The following is a 23023-nucleotide window of genomic DNA, read 5'->3' on the forward strand; positions in this document are numbered from 1 at the left end:
GCGCCGAGTGGCGTGGAGTCGGGCGTGGCCGTGGGTGAGCACAGCCGGCCGGCGCGCCGCTGTCGGCGATGAGCCCTGGGCTTCCCTCCCCTCGGAAGGAGGCTGGCGCGTGCCTGGTGCCCTGGACTCCCGGCCCAGAGGTGACCGTCCAGCACGCAGCGGCCTCCTCCCCGCCCCTCGGACGGGCTGGGCCTCCCACACACTCCACACGGCGTGGGAACGCGCCGGGAGCCGGAGGGGACAGCCCGAGGCCCGGCTGCTCCAGAGCTGAGAACCGCGCGCTGGCCCCCTGAGCACCTGGAAGGGGTGAGGGTTTGATTCTGGGCCAAACTTTTAATAAAGAAAATTCACCCCAGGTGTCCCGCCATCAGCCGGCACCCCCCGTTCCTGGAGTTGGGGGACTCCGTGGTGGGCCGGCTGCTCTGTCTGCTCGCGGGGGGACCGTTCTTCCTGTGAGCTTGATGCCCTGGAGGAATATGCCCCTCGAAACCGCTCCGCCCGAGACGGGGAACCCTCCCCGCCCCTCCCCGCCCCCGCCGGGCTCACGGGGCGCTCTCCTCTCTCCGGGGACTTGGAGCAGGCGTCTGGACGTTGTGGTTCCGCCGTCGGGGAAATGACGAAGGCGCCGGCCGTGACTGCGCTCGTGACAAGACCACCCGCCGGTGGCGCTGGACAGGGCCCGGCACGTGGGGGCGGGCGGTGGCCTCGGGGACCGTGTGACTGAACCCGGGCTTCTGCGGGAACCCCAGCCCCGTCTCGGCGGGAGGGTACCTCGGGCCGTCTCCTCCAAGGTCGTCTGTGAACAGGAAGTGGGGGAGGCACCTCACCGCTCCCGTGGCATCGCGGCTGGTCCCACGCCGGTGCGACACTCGACCCCCGAGCCCGCCGGCCGGGCAGCCTGCCTTCTGGGGGCTCCTGGCCCAGCAGATGGGCTGTGCGGGGTGTGGGTGTGGGTGTGGGTGTGGGCGGGGAGCCCGGCAGGCAGGGGGTGGTGAGGGTGGGGGTCCCAGGGGGGAGCCTGGGTTCCCATTCACCCCCGGGGGGAGGGGAGCTCCGAGATGATCGCTAGGCTCGGATTTGGGGGGACGGGTGGTCAGAGACCCGGAGGGAACGTGTCCACTGTCAACCCCGGGAAGGGGGGACCCTCCCCACCTGAGGGGACACGTTCGTCTGCGAGGACCCGGGAGACCCATCGTTTCAAGCCTCAGACACGACCAGGGAGCCACACGTCTCCGACTACGTTTATTGTTCCTTAGGTAACGGAGAGCACACGTTCCCCTCGGCGTCTCCTCAAGGAGGCACCGCCTGCACGCGACGCCCCGGAAGACTCCCTCCCGCCGGAAACGGAGCCTCCCCGCGAGCCCCTCTCCCCGGGGTCAGAGGTCGGACTGGACGAGCAGTCCCTCCGCCCCCCTCGGCGTGAACTTGGCTCTCTCTCTACAAGGGCGAACACTGAGGGTTATTTTTCTTTAAGAACCACCCGCGGACGGGTCCAAACTACGGCATCGCATGACAACACCCACTGCAAACCACGCACAGTCACCACCTCAAGGAACGAGACACACTGCACAACACACTACGGCGGGCGCGGCGGGCACCGCCACACACGCGCCACGCGCCCGGCCGCCGCGGGCACGGACATGGGCACAGGCCACGGGGGCCTCGCACGGGGATCTAAGACACGACACGTGGCCGAGGAGCAGCGCCGGGAGGGGGACACGCTAGGGGAGCCCGTGCCGAGCCTCCGGACGCCGAGCCGACCGGGGAGCCCGGGGCACGCCGAGCCGCCCGTCGGCACCGCCCTCGCCCTGAGGACAGTCCATGCGATCCCGACGGCGGGCCGTCCTGGGCGAGAGCCGGCCGCAGACACGCCGTCCTTCTCTGGTATGTCACGTGACCGAAAAGGGGGCTGAAGGGGGGGCGAGGGGAGCCCTGGGCTGCAGTTCCAGCTGCAAAGTTGGGGGGGGGGTCTCTCCCCAAATCCGTCGCCCTCCGGCCCGAGCCGGAGGAACGCGGAGGCCGTGCCCGCGCGCTGCCCCGCGCCACGCGGCGGCCGGGCGTCCCGCATCCGTGTGGCCCGTGGTGCGAGCGTCACTTGGGCGGCCGCTTTGGCAGGATCTCCACGCGGCGGGCGGGGCGGGGCGGGCTGCGGGCGGGGGCCCTACAGCTCGTCGGAGCGGATGACGTGGAAGAGGGTGACGTTGTAGAGGACCTGGTGGCCGTTGTTCCAGGCGTAGAGCGCGCGGTCCTTGGGGTTGTAGTCCAGCATGGAGATGTGCGAGTACTTGTTCTGGAAGGGGATGTCGATGTACTCGTAGGTGGAGGCGTTGGTCTGGTAGGCGTAGTGCACCTTGGTGCCGCCCGAGTAGCCGTTGGTGACGTAGAGCGTCCCGCAGATGATGAAGGCCTCGCCGGCGCTGCGCTTGGGGTAGCTGGTGTTCCACGTGCGCAGCACCTGCAGCGACACGGGGTCCAGCTTGCTGACCACGATGTTGCCGGCGTTCTGGTTGGTGGCGTAGACGGCCCAGAGCCCGCTCTCGTCCACCATGAGGTCGATGTCCGAGTGGCCGCCCCAGGCGTAGTGGTACATGTTGTTGTAGCCGGCGTAGTCCAGGCTGCGCTGCTTGAGGACGCTCTCGGTGCGCAGGTCGAAGCGGATGACGATGTGGCTCTGGAACTTGTTGAAGTAGATGGAGCCGTTGTAGACCACCTGGCCCGTGCCCGACCAGGGGTGCGGCAGCCGGTGCGACGTGAAGTTGTCCGTGGTCATGAAGTCCTGCAGGGACCGGTACTCGCGCACGAAGCGGTTGTTGTGGTAGCCGTCCATGTACCACACCTGCGGGCAGAGCAGACGGGCAGGTGAGCGGGGCCCGGGGAGCCGGCAGCTCCACCCCAGGCAGCGCCTCTCCCACCGAGAGGACCCGGGAGAGGAAGACGCCATGTCCCCTCCCACACCCTCAGGGCACTTTTTTGTTGTTGTTAATCCTCACCTGAGGATGTTTTTCCATGGATTTTTAGAGAGAGAGTGGAAACGAGGGGGGAGCCCTGGCCGGTGTGGCTCGGTGGATAGAGCGTCAGCCTTTGGACCAAATGGTCCTGGGTTCGAATCCGGTCAAGGGCACGTACCTTGGTTGCAGGCTCCTCCCCGGCCCGGGCCCTGGTTGGGGCGCGTGCAGGAGGCAACCAATCGGTTTGTTTCTCTCACATGGATGTTTCTCTCTGTCTTTTCCTCTCTCTCCCACTCTCCCTAAAAGTCAATGGGAAAACATCCGCGGGTGAGGATTAAAAAAAGAAAGGAAGGGGAAGAGAGAGAGACTCATGATCGGTGCCTCGTGCACGTGCCCCGACCAGGACCAGGGACCAAGCCTGCAACCGAGGTACGTGCCTTTGACTGGGACCCTTCAGTCCACGGGCCGACGCTCTATCCACTGAGCCAAACCGGCTAGACCAGTGGTCGGCAAACTCATTAGTCAACAGAGCCAAAGCGGATGATGATTGAAATCAACAGTACAACGATTGACATTTCTCTTGAGAGTCGAAAACCGACTTCGGCGCATGGGCCATGAAGTTTCCATCGCACTGTACGTGCGCGCCCGCACGTGGTATTTTGTGGAAGAGCCACACTCAAGGGGCCAAAGAGCCGCAGTTTGCCGACGACTGAGCTAGAGGCTCAGGCACATTTCCAAAGAGGACAGGACCATTTCCCCCAGACAGAGAAGCGCCCGGCTTGGGGACCGGCCAGGGAAGGGGGTGTGGAACCGACGGCCCGGGCCACCAAGTCTCCTGTGGGCGGCAAGGCCCCCAACCAGCCCTCTGGGTGCCTCCGGGCTGTGGGTCTGCGGGGCCCCCTGCTTGTTCACTGCTCTCTCCCCGCCAAAGGCGCACAGTAGGTGCTCCTACTTATTTGGGGGAGGGAGGAACTCCATCCGTGTATGAGAGCCCAGGCCCGCGAGACAGCCTTGAGAAGGGCGTGGCCGCCCGGGCCCTGGGCGAGGACGCGGCGCTGGGCAGCTCGGGTCTCCACGTTGACCCATTTCTAAGGTCGACAGCAGAAGCAGACGCTAGACTAGAAGGTTCCACAGTCAGAGCTGCGGTCTCAGCGTGGGAGATCAGGGTCCCGGAGCGCAGGTGTCTCCTGGGGGGGGGGGGGCACAGCCTGGCAGGGGCCAGGGGGCGAGGGCCTGGCATCGGGGAGAGCGCTTCCGGGCCTCGGTGCCAGATCCCTGCTGAGACCTGGTGCAGGAACACCAACCCCCCCCCCCCGCAGCACGCAGGGCACCCAGCTGGCGCTTAACAAGCGAGTCACGAAGCATGGGCGCCAGGCACACCCAGCGACCCGGTGCTGCCCGCTCAGCACTCAGGCAGCGGGGCCTGGCGGCCGGGCTGGCTGGTCCGCAGCCCCTGGAGCTTAAGGGGCCCCACCAGGGTCCCCGCCGTCCCCCCGCCCCCAGGCTTTGGCCACACCCCTCCCGCCACGCCCGCCCTGCGCGGCAGCCTGCTCGGAGCTGACAGTGATTTTGTGTGTGTTTTGGAAGCGAGTTATCGGTCTGCTGCGTGTGTGTAATCAAAACTGGACGGGAGGATGGAAATGACGGAACAAAACAAAGTGTCTTCCCGATCCACGGCCGGGCCTGGGGACATGGCGCTCTGGCGGGAGGTGGAGGCCGCCGTCCTGAGCTCCAGCTGCCAGCCCAGCGCTCTCCTCCCGCAGCCTCCTCCTCCCGCCCTCCTTCCCCACCCGTCACCAGCCGCCTTTCCTGGAGGGCGAGCCAGTCATCCGGCAGCGGACGGATGCCTAATTATCAAACGCGCCCCACACCACCTCGACGGCGGGCGAGTCCACGCCCTCGCCACGCGTGCGGGGGAGGCACACAGCGGGCTCAGAGCCCCAATCCCGGTGTCTAGGTAGGAGCGAGTGCTCTCGGCACAGAGAGGGGGTGGGCGCTGGGCGAGAGGCGCGCTTGCAGCGTCAACGTTGTTTGGTTCCGCCCGGATCCCACCGGGTCTGCCCGGCGGGGCTGTGTGTGTGCGGAGGGCGGCAGGCGCAGGCAGGAGGTGGGTCAGCTCCCTCCTCACACCGGCACCCTCGGGCCGCCCTTGGTCTGTGACCCCCCAGGGCGCCACGCTCCGCTCGGCACAGGCCCTGGCCTGCTTTGCCGGGGCGGTGGCCACGCTGGCATCGGTGTGAGAGCCAGATCCGCGGGCAGGAGGCCAGCGGGCCCCACAGGGCACCTTGTCCGAACGACCCGACCCAGGCCGACGAGGGGCACTCACCCTGTTATCGCCCTCTGGGGCCAGAGGGTCGGTCATCCAGGACCCGAACCTGGAGCCGGACGTCTTGATGGTCACGGGGTCACTGATGCCCGTCAGCTTGCCGCAGGCTGCAAGAGAGCAGAGCGCGGGTCAGTCCTGGCGCCGGCCCCTCTGTGGGGTGCAGGGTCCCCTCGCTCCCGGCCTGGGATCGCAGCTAGATAGCAGCTCACGCCCCGGCTCTTCCTGCAGACACCAGGCCTCCCCGGAACCAAGAGCAGCTGAGGTGGGGGTAATGGGGAAGGAGGGGCAGCCGCACCCCGCCCTTCCCCCCTCCCCCCCTCCTCCCTCCTTCCCTACGCGGCAGCCCCAGCAGCGCCTCTGGGGGGAGGCGGTCAGCCTGCCAAGCTTGGTTTTCTCTGGGAAGTGGGGGCGGGGAGAAGGCCCTGGCCCGCCCGGCATCTGTGGCAGGCGGCGGGCTCCACGCAGGACACTGTGGCCACGGGGTCAGGAAGCAGGAACAGGCGGCTCGGCTCCAGCCCCTCCCGTCGGGTAGAACCAGACCTCGGCAGGGCCGCCGCCTTCCCACAGGCCACCTGGAGGGCGGCGAGTCTCTTGTCGGGAGGAGGAGCGGAGGCCGGAGAGCGGGGCTCTGGGCACCCGGGTCAGCGAGCATCGGACGGACCTTGGGCGTGACCTCGGGGCCCTCCCCCTCAGATGGAGGCTGCAGACGAGGGGGGCGTTCTCAGGGCCGCACGGCACAGCCCTGACTCAGCGCCGCCCTCCCCACAGCCCGTGGCCTCCGTGGCCCCGGCAGCCACTGCGCCGTGAACACCCCACCGGTCCCGCCGACGCTGACTGTGCGCACAGCCGCTGGTCGGCAGAGCGACCGCCCTCCGCCGGCCTCCAGGGCAGCGGTTTCTGAGCCCTGAGCTGGGAGGCGGTGGCCTCGCTGGGGATCAGGTGGCCTCTGTCCCGCCCTCCCTCCCTCCAGGCCTGGCCCAGGGACCAGGAGACCCACAATGCCCTCTGAATCACGCTCGGAGGTGAGAGGGCGGGTCAGCGCCCGCTCAGCTACAGGCCTGGCATGGCCGACTCTGGCCCCCACACCGTTGCTCCAGCTGCCCTCCATCGGGAATGCCACCCCTTCCCACCTGTCCACCTGGTGGGACCCAAACAGATGCCTCTTCCAGACCTCTCCCTCAGAGCCCCACCTCCCGTCCTCCCGACCACACTTCCTGGGGCCACAGACATAGCGTGTGGGTCTCCTGGTCCCAAGCAAGAAGCTTGTTGCCCTTTCTGTCTCCCCAAGACTCGGCTGGGCGTGGTCCAGAGTGAATGAGTGAGTGAATGAATGAGTGAATGAATGAGTGAATGAGTGAGTGAATGAGTGAGTGAATGAATGAATGTGAATGAGTGAGTGAGTGAATGAGTGAGTGAATGAATGAATGAGTGAATGAGTGAGTGAGTGAATGAATGAGTGAGTGAATGAGTGAGTGAATGAATGAGTGAGTGAATGAGTGAGTGAATGAGTGAGTGAGTGAGTGAATGAGCGAATGAATGCGTGAGTGACTCATCTCTCAGGCACTTAGAGGTAAAATTACCCGTCCCTCAGGAAGTCCTCGCCAGCCCATGGCTTCGCCATCTGTCCCCGCAGAGGGAGGGGCGGCGCGTGGCGTAGACAGTGTCCTGTGGGCAGTGACGACACTGCCTTGGAGGATGGTGGGGTCACAGCGGGGAGGCAATGGGAGCTTCCAGGCACACACCTGACTCAGGGCACACGCCTGACTCAGGGCACACGCCTGGCAGGCACACCCCTGACTCAGGGCACACACCTGACTCAGGGCACACGCCTGACTCAGGGCACACGCCTGGCAGGCACATACCTGACTCAGGGCACACGCCTGACTCAGGGCACACGCCTGGCAGGCACATACCTGACTCAGGGCACACGCCTGACTCAGGGCACACGCCTGACTCAGGGCACACGCCTGAGTGGTCAGTGGAGGCCCGGCTGTTCTTGTTCCTGTGAGCCCAGACCGGGGTGCGGAGAACAAGGGGTTCACCTCAGCAAAGGCCAGGCCAGGGGCTGCCGCGGCTGGTCACTGCGTCCTGCCCGCCCAGGGCCTTCCAGCCTGGGGCTGCTCGGAAGGGGAGCGGCTGCTTCGGGAAACAAGTCCCAGGGCAGGGGTGACCCGCAGGGCAGGGGTGACCCACAGGGCAGGAGTGACCGCAGGGCAGGGGTGACCCGCAGGGCAGGGGTGACCCGCAGGGCAGCGGGGACCCGCAGGGCAGGGGTGACCCGCAGGGCAGCGGGGACCCGCAGGGCAGGGGTGACCCGCAGCAGGGCCAGCCCCGCTCTGCCCCCTCCGAGGTCCCCTCCCCCCTGAAACCTGCCAGGCCACCCCGCACGCTGGCAGCAGGCTGAGGCTCGGCCGGGCTGGAGGTTCTCTGTCCAGACGGCTCTGCCAGGACCTGGGGGACCGACAGGCCTAACCCATGGCCGAGCCGCGGGGGCGGTTGGCACCTCAGTTCAGGAAGGTGTCCCTCTCTCATCATGAGCGCCCAGGGCGCATGCGGAGGAGGGTGAGGGGCGGGGGAGAGGAGGCTCAGGAAGTGCCCGTACAGGTGCCTCTCACGCCCTGTGCCCTGGACCTGTTCTGGGAGCCTCCGCGCAGAGCGGGCTGCTGGGGGCGCCTGCTGGCGGCTGAAATAAAGACCCGTCAGGCGGCCAGGGCTTCAGCCGGGCCCTGGGCTCAGAGCTGAAGGAACGCCGGGGAGGGGACGCGGCGGCAGAGGCTCCCCCGCCAGGCGGCCTCCGGCTCTGTCTGCCCATCACCTGTCGGTCGGTTGTCTATCACCTGTCCTTCTGTCTGTCTCCATCAATCATCTACCATCTGTCTGTCATCTATCTATCTCTATTAATCACCCATCATCTACCTACCTACCTGCCCACCTACCTACCCCTCCCCCCGCCCCCCGCTGTGCCGGGCCCGGTGCGGAGCGAGTGATGTAAATGACACCCATGGCCTCGCACCGTCCCCCCAGGGCGCCGGGACCCCTCCGCCTTCGGCCCAGCTGGTCACCGCCTCGGGAGAGTCACATGGCTGTCACCACGCTTACTGCCTCCCCCAGCCCGTCTCACAGTTGGTTCATCGCGTCCGCCTGGTGCTGGCTCAGTGCAGACCCCAGACCCCACCTGCAGACCCCGGGCCCCACCTGCAGACCCCCGGGTCCCACCTGCAGACCCCGGGTCCCACCTGCAGACCCCAGGTCCCACCTGCAGACCCCAGGTCCCACCTGCAGACCCCAGACCCCACCTGCAGACCCCGGGCCCCACCTGCAGACCCCCGGGTCCCACCTGCAGACCCCGGGTCCCACCTGCAGACCCCAGGTCCCACCTGCAGACCCCCAGGCCCCACCTGCAGACCCCAGACCCCACCTGCAGACCCCAGGTCCCACCTGCAGACCCCAGGTCCCACCTGCAGACCCCAGGTCCCACCTGCAGACCCCGGGCCCCACCTGCAGACCCCAGGCCCCACCTGCAGACCCCCAGGTCCCACCTGCAGACCCCAGGCCCCACCTGCAGACCCCCAGGTCCCACCTGCAGACCCCAGGTCCCACCTGCAGACCCCCAGGTCCCACCTGCAGACCCCAGGTCCCACCTGCAGACCCCCAGGTCCCACCTGCAGACCCCCAGGTCCCACCTGCAGACCCCCAGGTCCCACCTGCAGACCCCCGGGTCCCACCTGCAGACCCCAGGCCCCACCTGCAGACCCCCAGGCCCCACCTGCAGACCCCAGGTCCCACCTGCAGACCCCCAGGTCCCACCTGCAGACCCCAGGTCCCACCTGCAGACCCCCAGGTCCCACCTGCAGACCCCAGGTCCCACCTGCAGACCCCCGGGTCCCACCTGCAGACCCCAGGTCCCACCTGCAGACCCCCAGGCCCCACCTGCAGACCCCAGGCCCCACCTGCAGACCCCCAGGTCCCACCTGCAGACCCCAGGTCCCACCTGCAGACCCCAGGTCCCACCTGCAGACCCCGGGTCCCACCTGCAGACCCCGGGCCCCACCTGCAGACCCCAGACCCCACCTGCAGACCCCAGGTCCCACCTGCAGACCCCGGGCCCCACCTGCAGAACCCCGGGCCCCACCTGCAGACCCCCGGGTCCCACCTGCAGACCCCCGGGTCCCACCTGCAGACCCCGGGCCCCACCTGCAGACCCCGGGCCCCACCTGCAGACCCCCGGGTCCCACCTGCAGACCCCGGGTCCCACCTGCCGACCCCGGGTCCCACCTGCAGACCCCCAGGCCCCACCTGCAGACCCCAGACCCCACCTGCAGACCCCCGGGTCCCACCTGCAGACCCTGGGCCCCACCTGCAGACCCCAGGCCCCACCTGCAGACCCCACTTCGCAGTCTCTCTGAACATCAAGGTCTTTAGAAAAGAGAAAGGAACCAGAGGTGGAATCAGGAGGCTGCCCTCCAGCGAGGAGATCGTGGCCTCCAGGGGCCTCGTCATCCTCTCTCCTCCCCAGGGAGCCCTGAGCAGCCTGAGGGGACCACGTGACACCCCGAGACCTGACGCCATCGGCTGAGCTCACGCAGCTTCTCCACCAGGCCGGGCGGGCGGGGCACCCCCCCAAAGGCCTTCCGCTCCTCACCGTTTGTAACGTTTTGCTCTGAATTTCCCTTTTGCTCCGTGATCCGCTCATTGAAAAACGTGGAGGTTTTATCTTGGGGGCCAAAATAACACATGCCCTCCCCCCCACATGCTCCAGCCGTCAGGTTCTTCTGAGGCCAGGAGAGACCCGGGGGAGGGTCTGGAGAGAGAGAGGTGGCAGTGAGCTCGGGGTCATCCGGGCAGAAACCCCAAGACCATGCCCCGCGGGAATAAGCAGCGCCCAGCGTCACTGCGTTTCAGGCGCCCCCCCCCCCCCCCGCACCGGCCGGCCCACACCCCTCCTGGGACTGTCCCAGGTCACTCAGCTCCTGACACACCAGGACCTGGTGCCAGGAAGCATGTCACTGAAAACACGCAGCGGCACGCGCTCCTGGGACACAGAGTGCACACACGGCGCGGATCCGATCGCCACGCCACCCTCTCAGGCTTCTCTCCAGAGCGGGCGACGGGCACATGGACCTCCCCGGTGCCTGGGGCAACTCTGGGCTCGGGAACCCGGTCAGCAAGTCGCCGCTGACGCGATCCCCGCCCTTGGCACCTTTGATCGGTCACGGACAACAGCACCGACTCTTGGGGGATGCCTTAAATTTCTAATAAGGTACTTGGCGCGCGCGCTTGTGTGTGTGTGTGTGGGGGGGGGGGGAGGGGGGTGAATAAAAAGGGAACTAGGACATCAGGTAAAACCAAAGGATGAAACGAAAGTCCCCCGAGTTACTCTGAAAAAGACACTGCGCAGTGAGCAACCTTCGCTTTAAACCCGGTGATGAGAAGGGCCAGCGCATCTTCAGGAAGGAAGTCTAAAAAGTGGAACTGGGATTTCAGTGGGCTCGGGCACGAACATGCTAAGATTCGTAAAAGCAGGCCCTGCCGTGTGGCTCAGTGCTGGAGCGTCGGCCCTCACGCCGACGGGCCGCAGGTTCAGGTCCCAGTCAAGGCCACGTGCCTGGGTTGCAGGTCGAACCCAGGTCCCGATTGGGGAAGTGTGGGAGGCAACTGATTGGTGTGTCTCTCTCACATCCATGTTTTCCCAGTCAAGGCCACGTGCCTGGGTTGCAGGTAGAACCCAGGTCCTGATCGGGGAAGTGTGGGAGGCAACTGATTGGTGTGTCTCTCTCACATCCATGTTTTCTCTCTCTCTCTCCCCCCCCTCCCTTCCATTCTCTCTCTAAAAAAAAAAAAAAAAAAAAATCAATGGGAAAAATATCCTCGGGCGAGTGTTAGAAAAAAAGACTTATAAAAGCAATGAGCAGGAGGGTCGGTAAGGCGAGTGGGTGTCCAATCACGGATGAGAACTACGCTGCCCCTCCGCGAACCAATGGTCACCCGCCCGGTGGGACCGAATGGCTCCTCCGGGCGGGGCGGTGCCTGAGGCGCTTGCTCAGCCTGGGCCTCACCCTGGAGGAAACCGGAGAGCAGTTTCCAGCCCCAAGCCACGCGTGTCCTAGGAGCTCGCCCCCCACACGCATGCGCGTGCACGCACACACTCCTCGGACGGTTTGCAACAACGAACATCCTCCTATTTTTCCAGATGTGCGACTCAGTGGGGTGTGCGGCTGGCCTCTGCCCGGGGCGGGACCACGCGCTCCCCGGGTGCAGCGGGCGCGCCTCGCCGGGGCTCCTCCACGGGCCCTGCCCCAGCCCTGCAGCCCTCCGCTCCCTCCGGAAGCCAGGCGGGCGCTGTCCACTTCAGCACCGCGCCCTGAGCCAGCGCGGGCCGCGCCCGCCCCGCAGGGTGCTGGGCCTACCTAGCTTTTGCATGCACGCACGGAGCCTCTCCTCAAGATTGGACACTCTGCTCTGCAGTTCATCGTAGTCATAGGCGCCAATCTCCTCTTGCAGCTCGTTAAGCACTGACGTCAGATTCTGGACCTCCTCTTTAAACTGCAAAACCAATTTGGCATCGGCCTTGTACTCTTCCAACACGGGTATCAAAGGCCTAAGTTCATCCATTTTCGCTTTTATCGCCTGCAAGGTTAAAATAAGCCGGGTTCAGTGCGATGCGTGCAAAAACTCGCCACACCCTGCCTGGGCCCGGCCGCGCCCCGGCGAGGAGCGGGCACACTCCCGCCTGCTCCCAGGCTGACAGCCTCCGGCCGCAGCGTTAGCAGAGCGTATGAAACAGTCTCCAGAACACCATCATCTTTGGGAAAGGTCTTTATTGTCAGGCAGAATGCAACATCTGAAGGTTACATGCTTTAGGTCACATACACGTTTCCTTTTTTTTTTTTTTCTTTTTTCAAAAAAAATGCATTGACAAGGGTTCAAAGGATCCATGAAATGCATCTACAGTCGCATGCAAAAAAGAGGATCGTGGCTGGATTCCTTAGTGAAATGGCGCTAAGTGTCGGGGAAGGGCAGTAAAAATGCAGGGTGCAAAAAGCTGTCTGGCCCTCGGTCATGGGTACATGGTTACATGCCTCTTCAGTCACTGCGGCTTTGAAAAAACGCTTTTAAGTTAGCCCTGCAAGCAAGAAAACGAAAGACCGTTGAAGAGCTACCTCACTGGCCTGCCTTACACACACAGCCACTCACAGACAAATAGGTGCACGGTCATTAAAAAAATAAAAATCACACTTCGGCGCTAGGGCTCGTCCGATCGGCCTTGCCCGTTACCTAAATCCCTCACCGCACGGCGCCGGCGTGTCCAATGCAATTAAAGCCTGGCCGAGGGCGAGGGCTGCTCGTCTTCCCCCAGCGCCACCGCGCCCCCGGTTCGGGGCCTGGGGGAGATGGCTCTGTGGGTGGCGCTAGCAGAGAGGAGCTGGCCCTGGCTGCGGGAGACCCGTCCCCCTGAGAGGACGCTGCCTTCTCCCCCCCTCGCCCCCCCGAGAAGGGCGTGCTGGCCTTTGACGGAGAGACACAAACTCTTTCCGGTCAGGCAGGTCGAAATCGCTTCCCGGATAATTGGCGGCAGAAGCGAGGGCGATAGGACGCCCGCCTGCCTCGGGCCAGAGCGCCCGCTCCTTCTCCTCCCCGGGTCAGGCCTGCGCTGCCTCGTGCGTGATCTAGATCTGTAGCTCCATCAGCTCGCCAGGTCGTCTAGAGAACGGGGGCCTTTAAAAGCCAGCCCGTGCTTGCTTCACGCCGAGCTCATCAAAGGGAGACGCGGCGTGGAAGGGACAGGTCGCCCGCGTCAGCAACTTTCAGGCGCGCGGGCTGTGTGATCGACCGGCTCGTTTAGATCCGGGCCAGCGTTCTAATTAACACGCTTGTCTGCCTTAATGAAGGCGCATATCACTGCTCCATTTAGGAATTCGGCAGCCGCGTCCGCTCTGGGGTGTGTATATACATGTATGTGTGCATATATATACATAGTCACACGTATGTATATATAATTCCAGGTCACACTCCGGCCTTCAGGTCCGGAGTCACCGGAGAGGAGGAGCACTTACCGCCAAGTGAGAAAGATGTTGGTGTCTCTCTCTTTCTCCTCCCCCTCCACCACCCCCCCCCCCCCCCCCCCGCCCCGGGGAGCTGAGCCACAGCTCAGTGCGGTGGGACGGGGAACGGCCCTGTGCGGCCCGGCCCCGGCACGGCGCTGACCCAGGAAGCTAGTCCTCGGCCGAGGTGCTTGGCCCCAGCAGCAGCGGAGCTGGCACGTGGCCGGAGCTCGGACCCGGGACCCCTGGCCTCTGACGCTAGCAGGTGCTGGGAACCGCGGCCCCGCCCTCCCTTTCAGGGCGCGAGCAGGCAGCTGCCTCGTCTCCACGGACAGCAAAGAGCGAGCCTCCTCGCTCGGCTCCCCCGCCCCCAATCCCCCCAGTCGCTAGTTCTAGAGGGAGAGGGCCCCCCCCGCCCCCAGGGCAGCAAACCCCGCCCCGCCCGGGAGGGGGCGGGCGCACGCACCTTGAACTGCCTGGCCAGGTGCTGCTTGTGGCTCTCCTCCACCTGCTTGAACTTGGACTCCAGGCCCTTCATCTGGGTCTCCATCTTCTCCACGTACTGCAGGTCCCGCTGGGTCCGCCGGTCCAGCACCTCGATGGACTGGGACATGTTTTGCACCTGCCGGAGAGGTCACAGGTCACGGAGGGGGCCGGGGCAGCGCAGCCAACCTCACTCGCCTCCTAATACGCGACAGGGACCTTCCCACACGCCGGGACCCAGCGCGGCCGCGGCATTATTCACTCCTCATCACCGGCGCCGGGGATGGTGAGGACCGAGCGCTTCCCCACACAGCGAAGGGGTCTGGTGAACACCCCCTGCCACCTCCCGGGGCCTGGAGCCCAGGGTGCACGCAGGGCAGGTGCACGCAGGGCAGGAGCCCGGGTCCTCGCGGGCGGGCCACAGCTCCGGGCGTGCGGCTGGGAGAGTTTTTCCCTTCTTTTTTGGGGTGTGGTCCCTACTGTCTTTATTCTGCAGGCTGAACCCAGTTAGGCAGACATAAACACCCACGAAGAGGAGCAGCATTGTGGGGCTCCCCCAGCCTGGGCACAGCTTCTCGTGCCCCCTAATCTCACCGGGTGCCTGGCCGAGAACGGCGGGCCGAGCGCGGGCGGGGAATGAGGCACAGGGGACTCTCGGTCTGATCTGGCGCCGGGCCCTCCTCCCCGCCTCCTGGGCCACCCATCAGCCCAACACCATCCCAGGGGGACACTGCTCTGCAAACATGTACACTCGGGCCCGGAGGCGGGAACCCATCACCCGCAATGACGGCGGCTGTTCCGCACGCCCCCCCCCCCCCCCCCCGCCCCCGGCACGTCGGGATGGAGTCTCGCCTCGAGACGGAACTTGAATAGCCACAGGCCGCAGGGAGCTCAGAAGGGACGCCTTTGGGCGCAGCCACCTGCCTGCGCCTTTCGTTTTCAGGAAACTGCCTCTCGATTCCGTGCAAATGCTCGCGGGGCGGCGGCTCGAGGCTCGGTCGCAGTGGTGGGCGCGCGGGCTCGGAATCGAGTCCAATCGCGAGGGAGGGAGGCACCTCCGCAGCCGTGAATCCCCGTTTCTGAGCTTCTGCGGGTTTGGAATACACCCCCCCCCCCCTTTCGGGGACAACATCATTCGGGTCTGAGGCTCGGCTTCGCCTGGTCAGCGAGAGGAGCCGGCCGCGTGGCCCCCACGTCTTCCTGCCTCTCCCCCGCCCCCCCCAATAAAGTAAAAGACCCGCAAAGGCCCCCCCGCAAGAGAAACCGGCACCGTTGGCCGCGGCGCTCTAAGATGCCGGGAACTTGGTGACATGATTCGAAAGCAGCTACACAGACTCTGGAGAAACTCCGGTTCGTGGAGGGCAACACGTGCTGCTCCGATGCTCTCGGCCCTCTCTCCCGGGACGCTGTATGAACGGGAATACACGCGGAGCGGCCAGATGGGTATGATCTCCGAACGCATAATAATCTGGCCACTCAGTGTGTGTGTGTGTGTGTGTGTGTGGTGTGTGTGTGTTAGAGGCCCGGCGCATGAATTCGTGCATGGGTGGGGTCCGGCCAGCCTGGCCAGGGGGAGGGGACATGGGCGGTTGGCCGGCCTGCCTGCTGGTCGAACTCCTGGTAGAGGGGACAGTTTGCATATTAGCCTTTTATTCTATAGGACAGACACGGAGTGGCCGGATGGTTATGCGTTCAGAGATCCTCCTCATCTGGCCTCGCAGTGTGTGCGCTCTCACACACTGCCCCCTGCCCCCTCACCTGTCTTGCTCTGTCACTTTGAATGACTGCAGCACCTCTTTTGAGAAAAGGTGCAACGCTGGGTTTCCTTTGCCCTTCAAGCCCCAGCCCCAATGGCGCCTCCTCCAGGCAGGCCTCCCTGATGAGCTAAGCCAGAAGTGGCTGCACACGACGTGGAAACCACCTCACCCTGTTGGCCACCTGTCTCAGCCACCTTGCTGGACGGGGAGACTCAGGGAGGGAGGGGGACGGGTCCCCTTCACACCTGTAACCTCAGCACAGGACGCAGCCACCTCGTGCACAGGGGCGCCCCTGCAGCCATGTGGCTGGGAGGGAGGGACCCCGCCCCACCCTGGGGCTAAGATTCCTGGCTGCAGGTGACAGCTACAACTGACTGAGTCCCAGGCTTGGGTCTCAGCATCTAACGGGGCAGCTCACGGCACAGGGGGCTTTTCATTCGCCAAAGAAGCGGCGCTTTGAACACATTAAAAATGTCAAACACTAAATTTTAAATTCAGAAAACACGTTAAAGATGCCCAGCTACTCAGCTGCCCGACACCAACACAGACCCCTGCCCACAGCCCTTCCCCAGGGGGCCCCACCTTGCTGGCCGGATGCAAATGAGGTCACACCCGGGGCCCTCACCCCGAGAAGATGGAGCCTGCAGCACGCTCTTCCTGCCTGGGGGGCGGGCGGCGCGGTCACACCGGCCTCGGGGAGTAGCTAACGTGTAGGGACCATTTTCAACGTCCCGGCTCCGTTCCTCACCTCACACTGGGAGGTGGGTGCTGTTTTACACGTAAGGACACGGCTCAGAGGCGTGAGGAAGCGTGCCTGCCCTCACACAGCGGCCGTCAGCCACGACTCAGGGCCCGGCCTGACCCCCAAGCCCGCACTTTCAAACTCAGGCCGCACACGTCTTCAAAGAGCGCGGAGCGGGGGCCGCCCGCCCATCCCCACCCGCCCTCCGCCCGCCCCCACCCGCCCTCCACCCTCCGCCCTCCGCGGGTCTCCGTGGTCCTCGCCCTGACCCCAGGTGCCTCCCAAGGACCCCCGGCCAATGGGAACCAGGGCTGAGAGCGAGGGCCCAGCTCCCCCGTGAGACGCCTGCCCCGCCCGCAGGGGGCCGCCCGCCCGTGGGGGGCTGTAAGGTGGAGCCCTCGTGCGGGAGTGGAAGTGGATGGGATGCGCCCAGAGACAGGGCACAGGTGCACAGCGCTGGGCCCGCCCCCTGCTCCGCCCAGTGCCCTGGCCTCGCCCTGCCCCCGCCCCCCCCCATAAGGAAAGGAGGAGGGGAGACTGGGGGCAACCCAGCCGGAGGAGGGAGAGGAGAAGGAAGAGGAGGAGGAGGGGGAGGAAGGGGAGGGGGGAGAGGAGCAGGGGGGAGGGGGAGGAAGGGGGAGGAGGAGGGGGAGGGGGAGCAGGAGGGAGAGGGGGGAGGAGGATGGAGGGGAGGCAGAGGGGGAGCAGGAGGCCCTGCCCCCTCTGCGGGCAGAAGGCAGAGCAGCCAGGCCCTCAGGGCCAAGGGCCGTGCCCGGAGGGCAGTGCCACAGGCGAGCGAGGGCGGTGCGCGTCCAGGCGGTGACGCCGGCTGTCCGTGGGCAGGAAGAAGAGCCTCGTGCCAGGGCTCCGGGAGCTTTCTGGAACCCTGGCTGGCTTCCCCCTCGGGAGCGGGAGGTGGGCCTCAGCGCCGGCCCTGCCCCCGCAGCCCGAGGCCCCAGGCTCCACCCTCCCGAGTTCTGAGGAACGGAAGGCTGGGAGGCTGGTCTGGTCTGTGAGTCGTGTTTGCGGAAGCTGCTAAGGCATCTGACTCTCTCTCTAAGTGACTGACCCGGCGGCAAAAGAAACAGCGCTCTGCCCCTCAAGGCTGCCCGCCCCGCCCCGCCTCCTTCCCGGGAAACACGGGCCCTGCCAGGCCCTCCTGGGGGCCGTGACGGGGCGGCTGGGAGACGGGGTCCAAGAGGGACCCGCAGCTCCACCCGCAGCGGAGCGAGGGTCTCAGTGAGCTGGGCTCAGACCCAGCAATGCTGCCCTCCAGCACCCCCCCATGCCCTCTCCCACCTCACATACAGGCCCTCTCATGCCCCCAACTGAGGGAAAGGCTGCGGCTTCATGGCTGTGTGTGTGTGTGTGTTTGTGTGTGTGGTGTGTAGGAGTATCTATGTGTGCTGTGTGTGCCGTGTGCGTGTATCTGTATGTATGTGAGGTGTGTGCAGTGTGTGTGTATCTCTGTGTGTGATGTGTGCATGTAAGGTGTGTGCAGTGTGTGTACCTATGTGTGTGTGTATCTGTGTGCATGTGAGGTGTGTGCAGTGTGTGTGCACCTATGTGTGTGTATGTATCTGTATGTGAGGTGTGTGCACCTATGTGTGTGTACGTATCTGTGTGCATGTGAGGTGTGTGCATCTGTGTGTGTGTACGTATCTGTGTGCATGTGAGGTGTGTGCAGTGTGTGTGCACCTATGTGTATGTGTGGGGTGTGACCTGCTCTCTCGGGTGGGAAGAGTCCCCTCGCTAGGGGGAGGGTGATGAGGGGAACAGAAGGCCCCCCATTTCTCCTTCCCTCCATGAACCCCGACCACCGGGCCCTCCGGGAACCCAGGGTCCTGGGGGGAATGTGCCAGGAGCCGCGTTGGCTACGCCGCCAGCAGCAGCCCCCCCCCCCCCCCCCCCCCCCGTGGGGCAGAGGCTGCCAGGCCCGGGGGTGACTGCGGCCCCGCTCACCGCTGTCTCCCGGGATGAGCGGGGCCTCTCTCTGGGCCCAGGTTCTCCACCGCTCGAGATGGCGCGAAAGGTCTCATCTACGTCACGCGGTTCTTGTGAAGCCAGGGAAGTGATGGACGGAAAGTGTTTACGCGGACTGGCGGCTGTCCCCAGGCGGGCGGCAAAGCTGGCGACTCAACCTGCGTCTGTGCCAGGAGCGCGCCGCGGGGGGGGGGGGGGGCTCCTCGGTGGGCCATGCCTGGCCGGCCACGCGCCAAGTCCAGCCACTCAAAGGCAGGAAATCCCCGGGGGAAATCCGGGGGGCCTGCACCCCGGTCCGGACGCTGGCTGCTGGGGACCGAGCCTCAGGCTGCAGGTGAGGCCTCCCTGGGAGGCGGCATGTGGGGAGCCCAGTGGCTTCTCAGTGGAGCCTGCAGTGACCGGAGGGTCTGTCATCTCCTCCTGGGCCGCCCTGGGGAGTCCCCATCTACTCATTCATTCATTCACTCATTCACTCATTCATTCACTCACTTCACTCACAAATAGTCTCAATGGGAAGAGTGAGTCGTGGAGCTGGGACGGACCCCTGCGGGCTGGCCACGCCTCGGCGGCGGTGGTGTGGGGCACGCCACACTTGTGCACACGCACACACACGTGCACGCACACACGCACACAGGTGCACGCACATGCCCGTGCAGACTCACCTTCTCCAGCAGCTGCCGCAGCTGTTTCGTCCGGGGCGTCCCGCGAGCACATGGACTGCTGGGGGGCGACCACCGTGCAGATGCACCTGCCCTCGCTGTCCTGGGCGGAGCTGTACACCTGCCAGCTCTCCTCGGGGTTGGTGGGCAGCACCTGGGCGGGGGGAGGGGAGGGGAGAGAGTGAGACATCAGGTAGGACATGGGGAGGGCTGTCCCACGCCAACCCCGGGGCAGAGCAGACAGACACGGTCTAAAGACGCTCGGTCCCCAAGAACAAAGGGTCTCCCGCCAGGGTCCCGGGGCTGGGAGGGAGGCCGCCGGGCCACGCTGTTCGCAATCTTTTAAATTCACGGGAGAGTGGCGTTTTGGCGTCCGACCAAATCGATCCATTAGGCAGAGGGAGGGGCAGCCGGGCCGAAGCTGGGAGGGGAGGGAGGCAGGAGGCGGCTGGTGGGCCCAGTGGGGCGTCACTGAGAAATACGATCTCCTCCCCTGAGGGCGAGCAGGGGGACTGGCGCCCGCTCACCGCGGCTCCCAAGCTGGAGATCAGCCCTCACCGTTGGACCACTAATAGCTGCGACCCAACCGCTATGAGGCAGGGTGCGAGGACCGGGGCCCAGCCCGCGCCCTCCCCGCCCACCTGGCGCCGGCTGCTCTAGAAACCCCAGGCCCCGCACGCATGGCGCGGCCGCCACCCACCCGCCGTGTGGCGGATGTCTCCAAGTTCCTGGGGACAGGCGTCACACCCCATCTCAGTCCCGAGGCGTGCCGGAGGGCCACCCGCAAGCCAAGCGGGGCTGGGACGGCAGGTGTCACCTTGCAGCCGGCTCAGGTGGTCCCCAGGCCAGGTGCCCAGGGCGGGGCCCCACTCCCGTACCCTCCTGCCCGCAGCCTGCCCGCAGCCTCAGGTCACGCCGCTATTTTTAGCTCGGGGTGGGGAGAAGTTGGTGCCGAGAAGGGGAGTGCGGGCACATCTCATTCCATTCACTTCCAACCAGCAGCTCAGAAGCAGAGGCGGAGCGGCAGGAAGGAGGAAACACTGCAGGGGTGCCTGAACCCGCAGGTGCCCCCCAAGGGTCTCAGGAGGGGGTCCCCCGGAGCCTCCTCCCCCAGCTCAGCGCCCTTGACAGCAGAGGGGAGCTCGGCAGCCTCGTGTCCTTCACCTCTCCTTCCAGCTGCCTGGGAGCCGCCGGGCGCCCCCTTCCCTGGGCGCCCTGCCCACGCTCACGGGGTTCCAGCCCAGCCTCCCTCCTGTCAGCCCTGCCCAAAGCCGCCCCCTGCCCTGAGCAGGGAGGCAGGGGGAGGGGTGCGCGGGGGCAGCTCGCAGCTGGTGGCACCCAGGGCACGAGCCCCCGCCCTCCACACACTTGGGACCTTGGCGCGGGGACGGGGAGGAAAGAGCCCCGGGGCTTTGGGGTGCAGGCGGGAGGGCGCCGGCTCCGGGCGCGGCCTGGCCGGTCAGGTCCGGCTGTCACCGGGTAGGGAGGGCTCCGTGCAGAGTCCGGGCGCACCCAGCGCGCCCCCACCCCTCACTCGCCGAGTGACCTTGGACAATCCCCAAGTCCCTGCCTCCTGTCCTGACCTTACCCACGAGCGACTGGCTCGGAGCCGAACCGGGACTCCAAGCCCGAGTCCCCGCGCGCCCACCCGGGAGGGGACGGGCAGAACCAGGCAGCGTGGCCCGAGGGCCGGCGGCGCGAGTGGCCGGGCCGGGGCGCGGGGAGCCGGTCGCCGCCGCAGCGCAGAGGAGCCGCCCCCTGACCCTCCTGCGCCCCAGCGCCCGGCCCGGGTGGGGGGTCGGGGGGAGGGGGCACCGCGAAGGCGGCACTTACGCCGGTGCTGCGGTCCAGCGTGCCGCCGCTGGCCGCCGAGAGCCGCGTGGTGTTGAGGCCCACGAGCGAGGGCAGCGTCTGGGACATCCAGTTGGTGATCATGGCCATGGTGCTCAGCACGACCCCGATCTTGAGCAGCGGCACCGACATCGCGCCGGAGTCGCCTCCTGCGCCCGCGCCGCGCCGGCGCCGGCCCCGCGCCCCCGGGCAGCCTTCAGGCGGCGGGCACCGCGGCGGGCAGGGGCGACCGGCCGTGTCCCCGCGCCCCCTCGGCCCGCCGCCGCCCGCCCGCCGCCGCCGCCGCCGCCCCGCGCGCCCCGGCCATGGTGCGCCGCCTCCGGGCGCAGGGAGAGTGGCCGCCGGCGGCCTCCGCGCGCCCCGCCGCTGTCCCGGTGCCGGTGCCGGTGCCGCCGCCGCGCCCTCCGCGCCCCCCGCGCCCCGCCGCCGCCGGGAAGGGCCGCCGCTCTGGCTCCGCGCGCCGGGCAGACTGCGCGCGGGGGCCGCGGCCGGGAGGCGGGGACACGGCCGGCGACGGCGACGCGCTCAGCCCAGGAAATGGGTGGATTTTTCCTCTCGCCTGGCTCCCCGCCGCCCCCTGGCGCCGGCTGCGAGGCCTGCAGACCGCGGGCGCCGGGAGCGGGGATGGGGGCGGCGGGGAGGACAGACGCCGCGCCCGCGATCACAAAAGTCCCGTGGGTGGGGCGGAGGCCCTAGCTGCACGGGTGGGTGCTCCCTCACCCCCAGGCGGCCGGGGACCCTCCAGAGACCCCACACCCCAGGGCCCGCTCCTCCCCTTGGGAGAAAGGACACCCAGCGCTGAGGGTGTGCACACGGAGCGGAGCAGGGGGCGCGCAAGGGGCCCCACCCACGAGCAGGGTGGAGGTGGGCCGCCCCCGCCCCATCACTCCGCACACTCCCGCCGGGTGGACAGTGACCTCCTTCCTGATGGAGCCGGGAGGCAGGGGTCGGCCTTCCCGGTGCCCCCCTGAGCGGGACACCCCTGCCTGCTCCGTCCCCGTCCGCCCAGGGAACCCGGCCCAGCAGGGGTCCCCGCCGGGGAAGGGGTCCGTGGTGTGCCTTCCTGACGGACACCCGGATCTGCGGCCGCCTCGGGCCTGGGAGCCACCGATTCCAACTGCTGGGGAAGGGCGCCACCTCCCCGTGAGAGCCGGTACCGCAGGCTCTGGGCGGTGGGTGCGGAGGGTGCCCAGGCCGCATTCGCCCACCACCCGCCTCCACCCACGCACACGGGACGCAGGTCCAGGCCACGTGCTCGCGCCACTCCCCGCAGCAGCAGGGCAGCGGCCACGCACGTGCTGGAACCCGTCTCGGGCCGGGCCTTTACTAAGCGACACCCACCCCACAGATTGCGGCGCCAACACACACTCCTGGCAGCCAGCCAGGTGCCCGAGAGAGACCTGGGGACCGTCATCGGTGCCCGCGCCCTGGCCCTGGCCGAGGTAATGAGCCCTTCCGAGCCTCAGTTTCCCCACCTCTAAAATGGGTCTAATAAGTGACCTTCCTCTCGGGGTGCTGTGAGGGTTGAGCTGAGCTGGGGCAGGAGCAGGCGTGGCGCCCAGAGGGGACCCTCCGCGAGGGCAGAGGGGCATTGACGGGTCCCCCCGCTCTCTTCAGAGCTGCGTTGGCGGGAGACCGCGGCGGATGGGGGCGTACACCTGGAGGGCTGGTGTCGGGCCTGGCAGCACGCCCAGGAGCATGCTGGGAAGGCGGCACCTCGGATGGCAGATGGGGAGGAACCCCCTGGTCTGGGAGAGCGTCTGGCTTGATTTCATGGCAGCATCGTCCCGAGGGGACGGCAGTGCCATCGCAATTTGCAGAGTGCCAACTGGGCTGCTGCGCGCTCCCGGGAGCAGGCCCAGGGGCCGGCCAGGAGGGGGGGTGGCTGTGGAGAGGCGGGAGGCCGGAGCCGGGGACCTCCCACCCTCTGGGCCTGGAGATCCCGGCCCCGACTATTTCTCCTGAGCGGGAGGTCGAGTTGGGGAGCCAGGAAGGGCTGGTGGCGCCGCTAAGGGCCGGCCAAGAGGCAGCCTTTCAAAATGCACTTGGGGGGCTCCCACGGGGCTCCTCCATGTAGCCCGAGCTGGGGAACGCCCCCGCTCCCTGGGACTGAGCCGGCCCGGAGGGCACAGGATTGGAGGGCGGTGGGCGAAGAGCGGACTCACCCCCCGGCCTCTCACACCCGGTGGTCTCTCCTCATCACCCGTCTGTGGATCAGAGTCCAGGGGATCC

The 23023-nt window shown here is 66.8% G+C and overlaps 1 protein-coding gene across 1 annotated transcript; it reads right to left on the reverse strand.

Annotated features, from left to right (window-relative positions):
* Nucleotides 1-1021: 1021 nt before the first annotated feature.
* On the reverse strand, nucleotides 1022-21020 carry OLFM1 (olfactomedin 1). Its single transcript, XM_079791216.1, is given in 7 exon segments — nucleotides 1022-2836; nucleotides 5275-5381; nucleotides 11682-11901; nucleotides 13783-13938; nucleotides 18944-18976; nucleotides 18978-19094; nucleotides 20774-21020. Coding segments are annotated over 7 exon segments (1458 nt in total). The 5' UTR covers nucleotides 20924-21020; the 3' UTR covers nucleotides 1022-2161.
* Nucleotides 21021-23023: the final 2003 nt, after the last annotated feature.

The sequence above is a fragment of the Cnephaeus nilssonii genome (assembly GCF_951640355.1).
Source record: "Cnephaeus nilssonii genome assembly, chromosome: 14".
NCBI lineage: Eukaryota > Metazoa > Chordata > Mammalia > Chiroptera > Vespertilionidae > Cnephaeus > Cnephaeus nilssonii.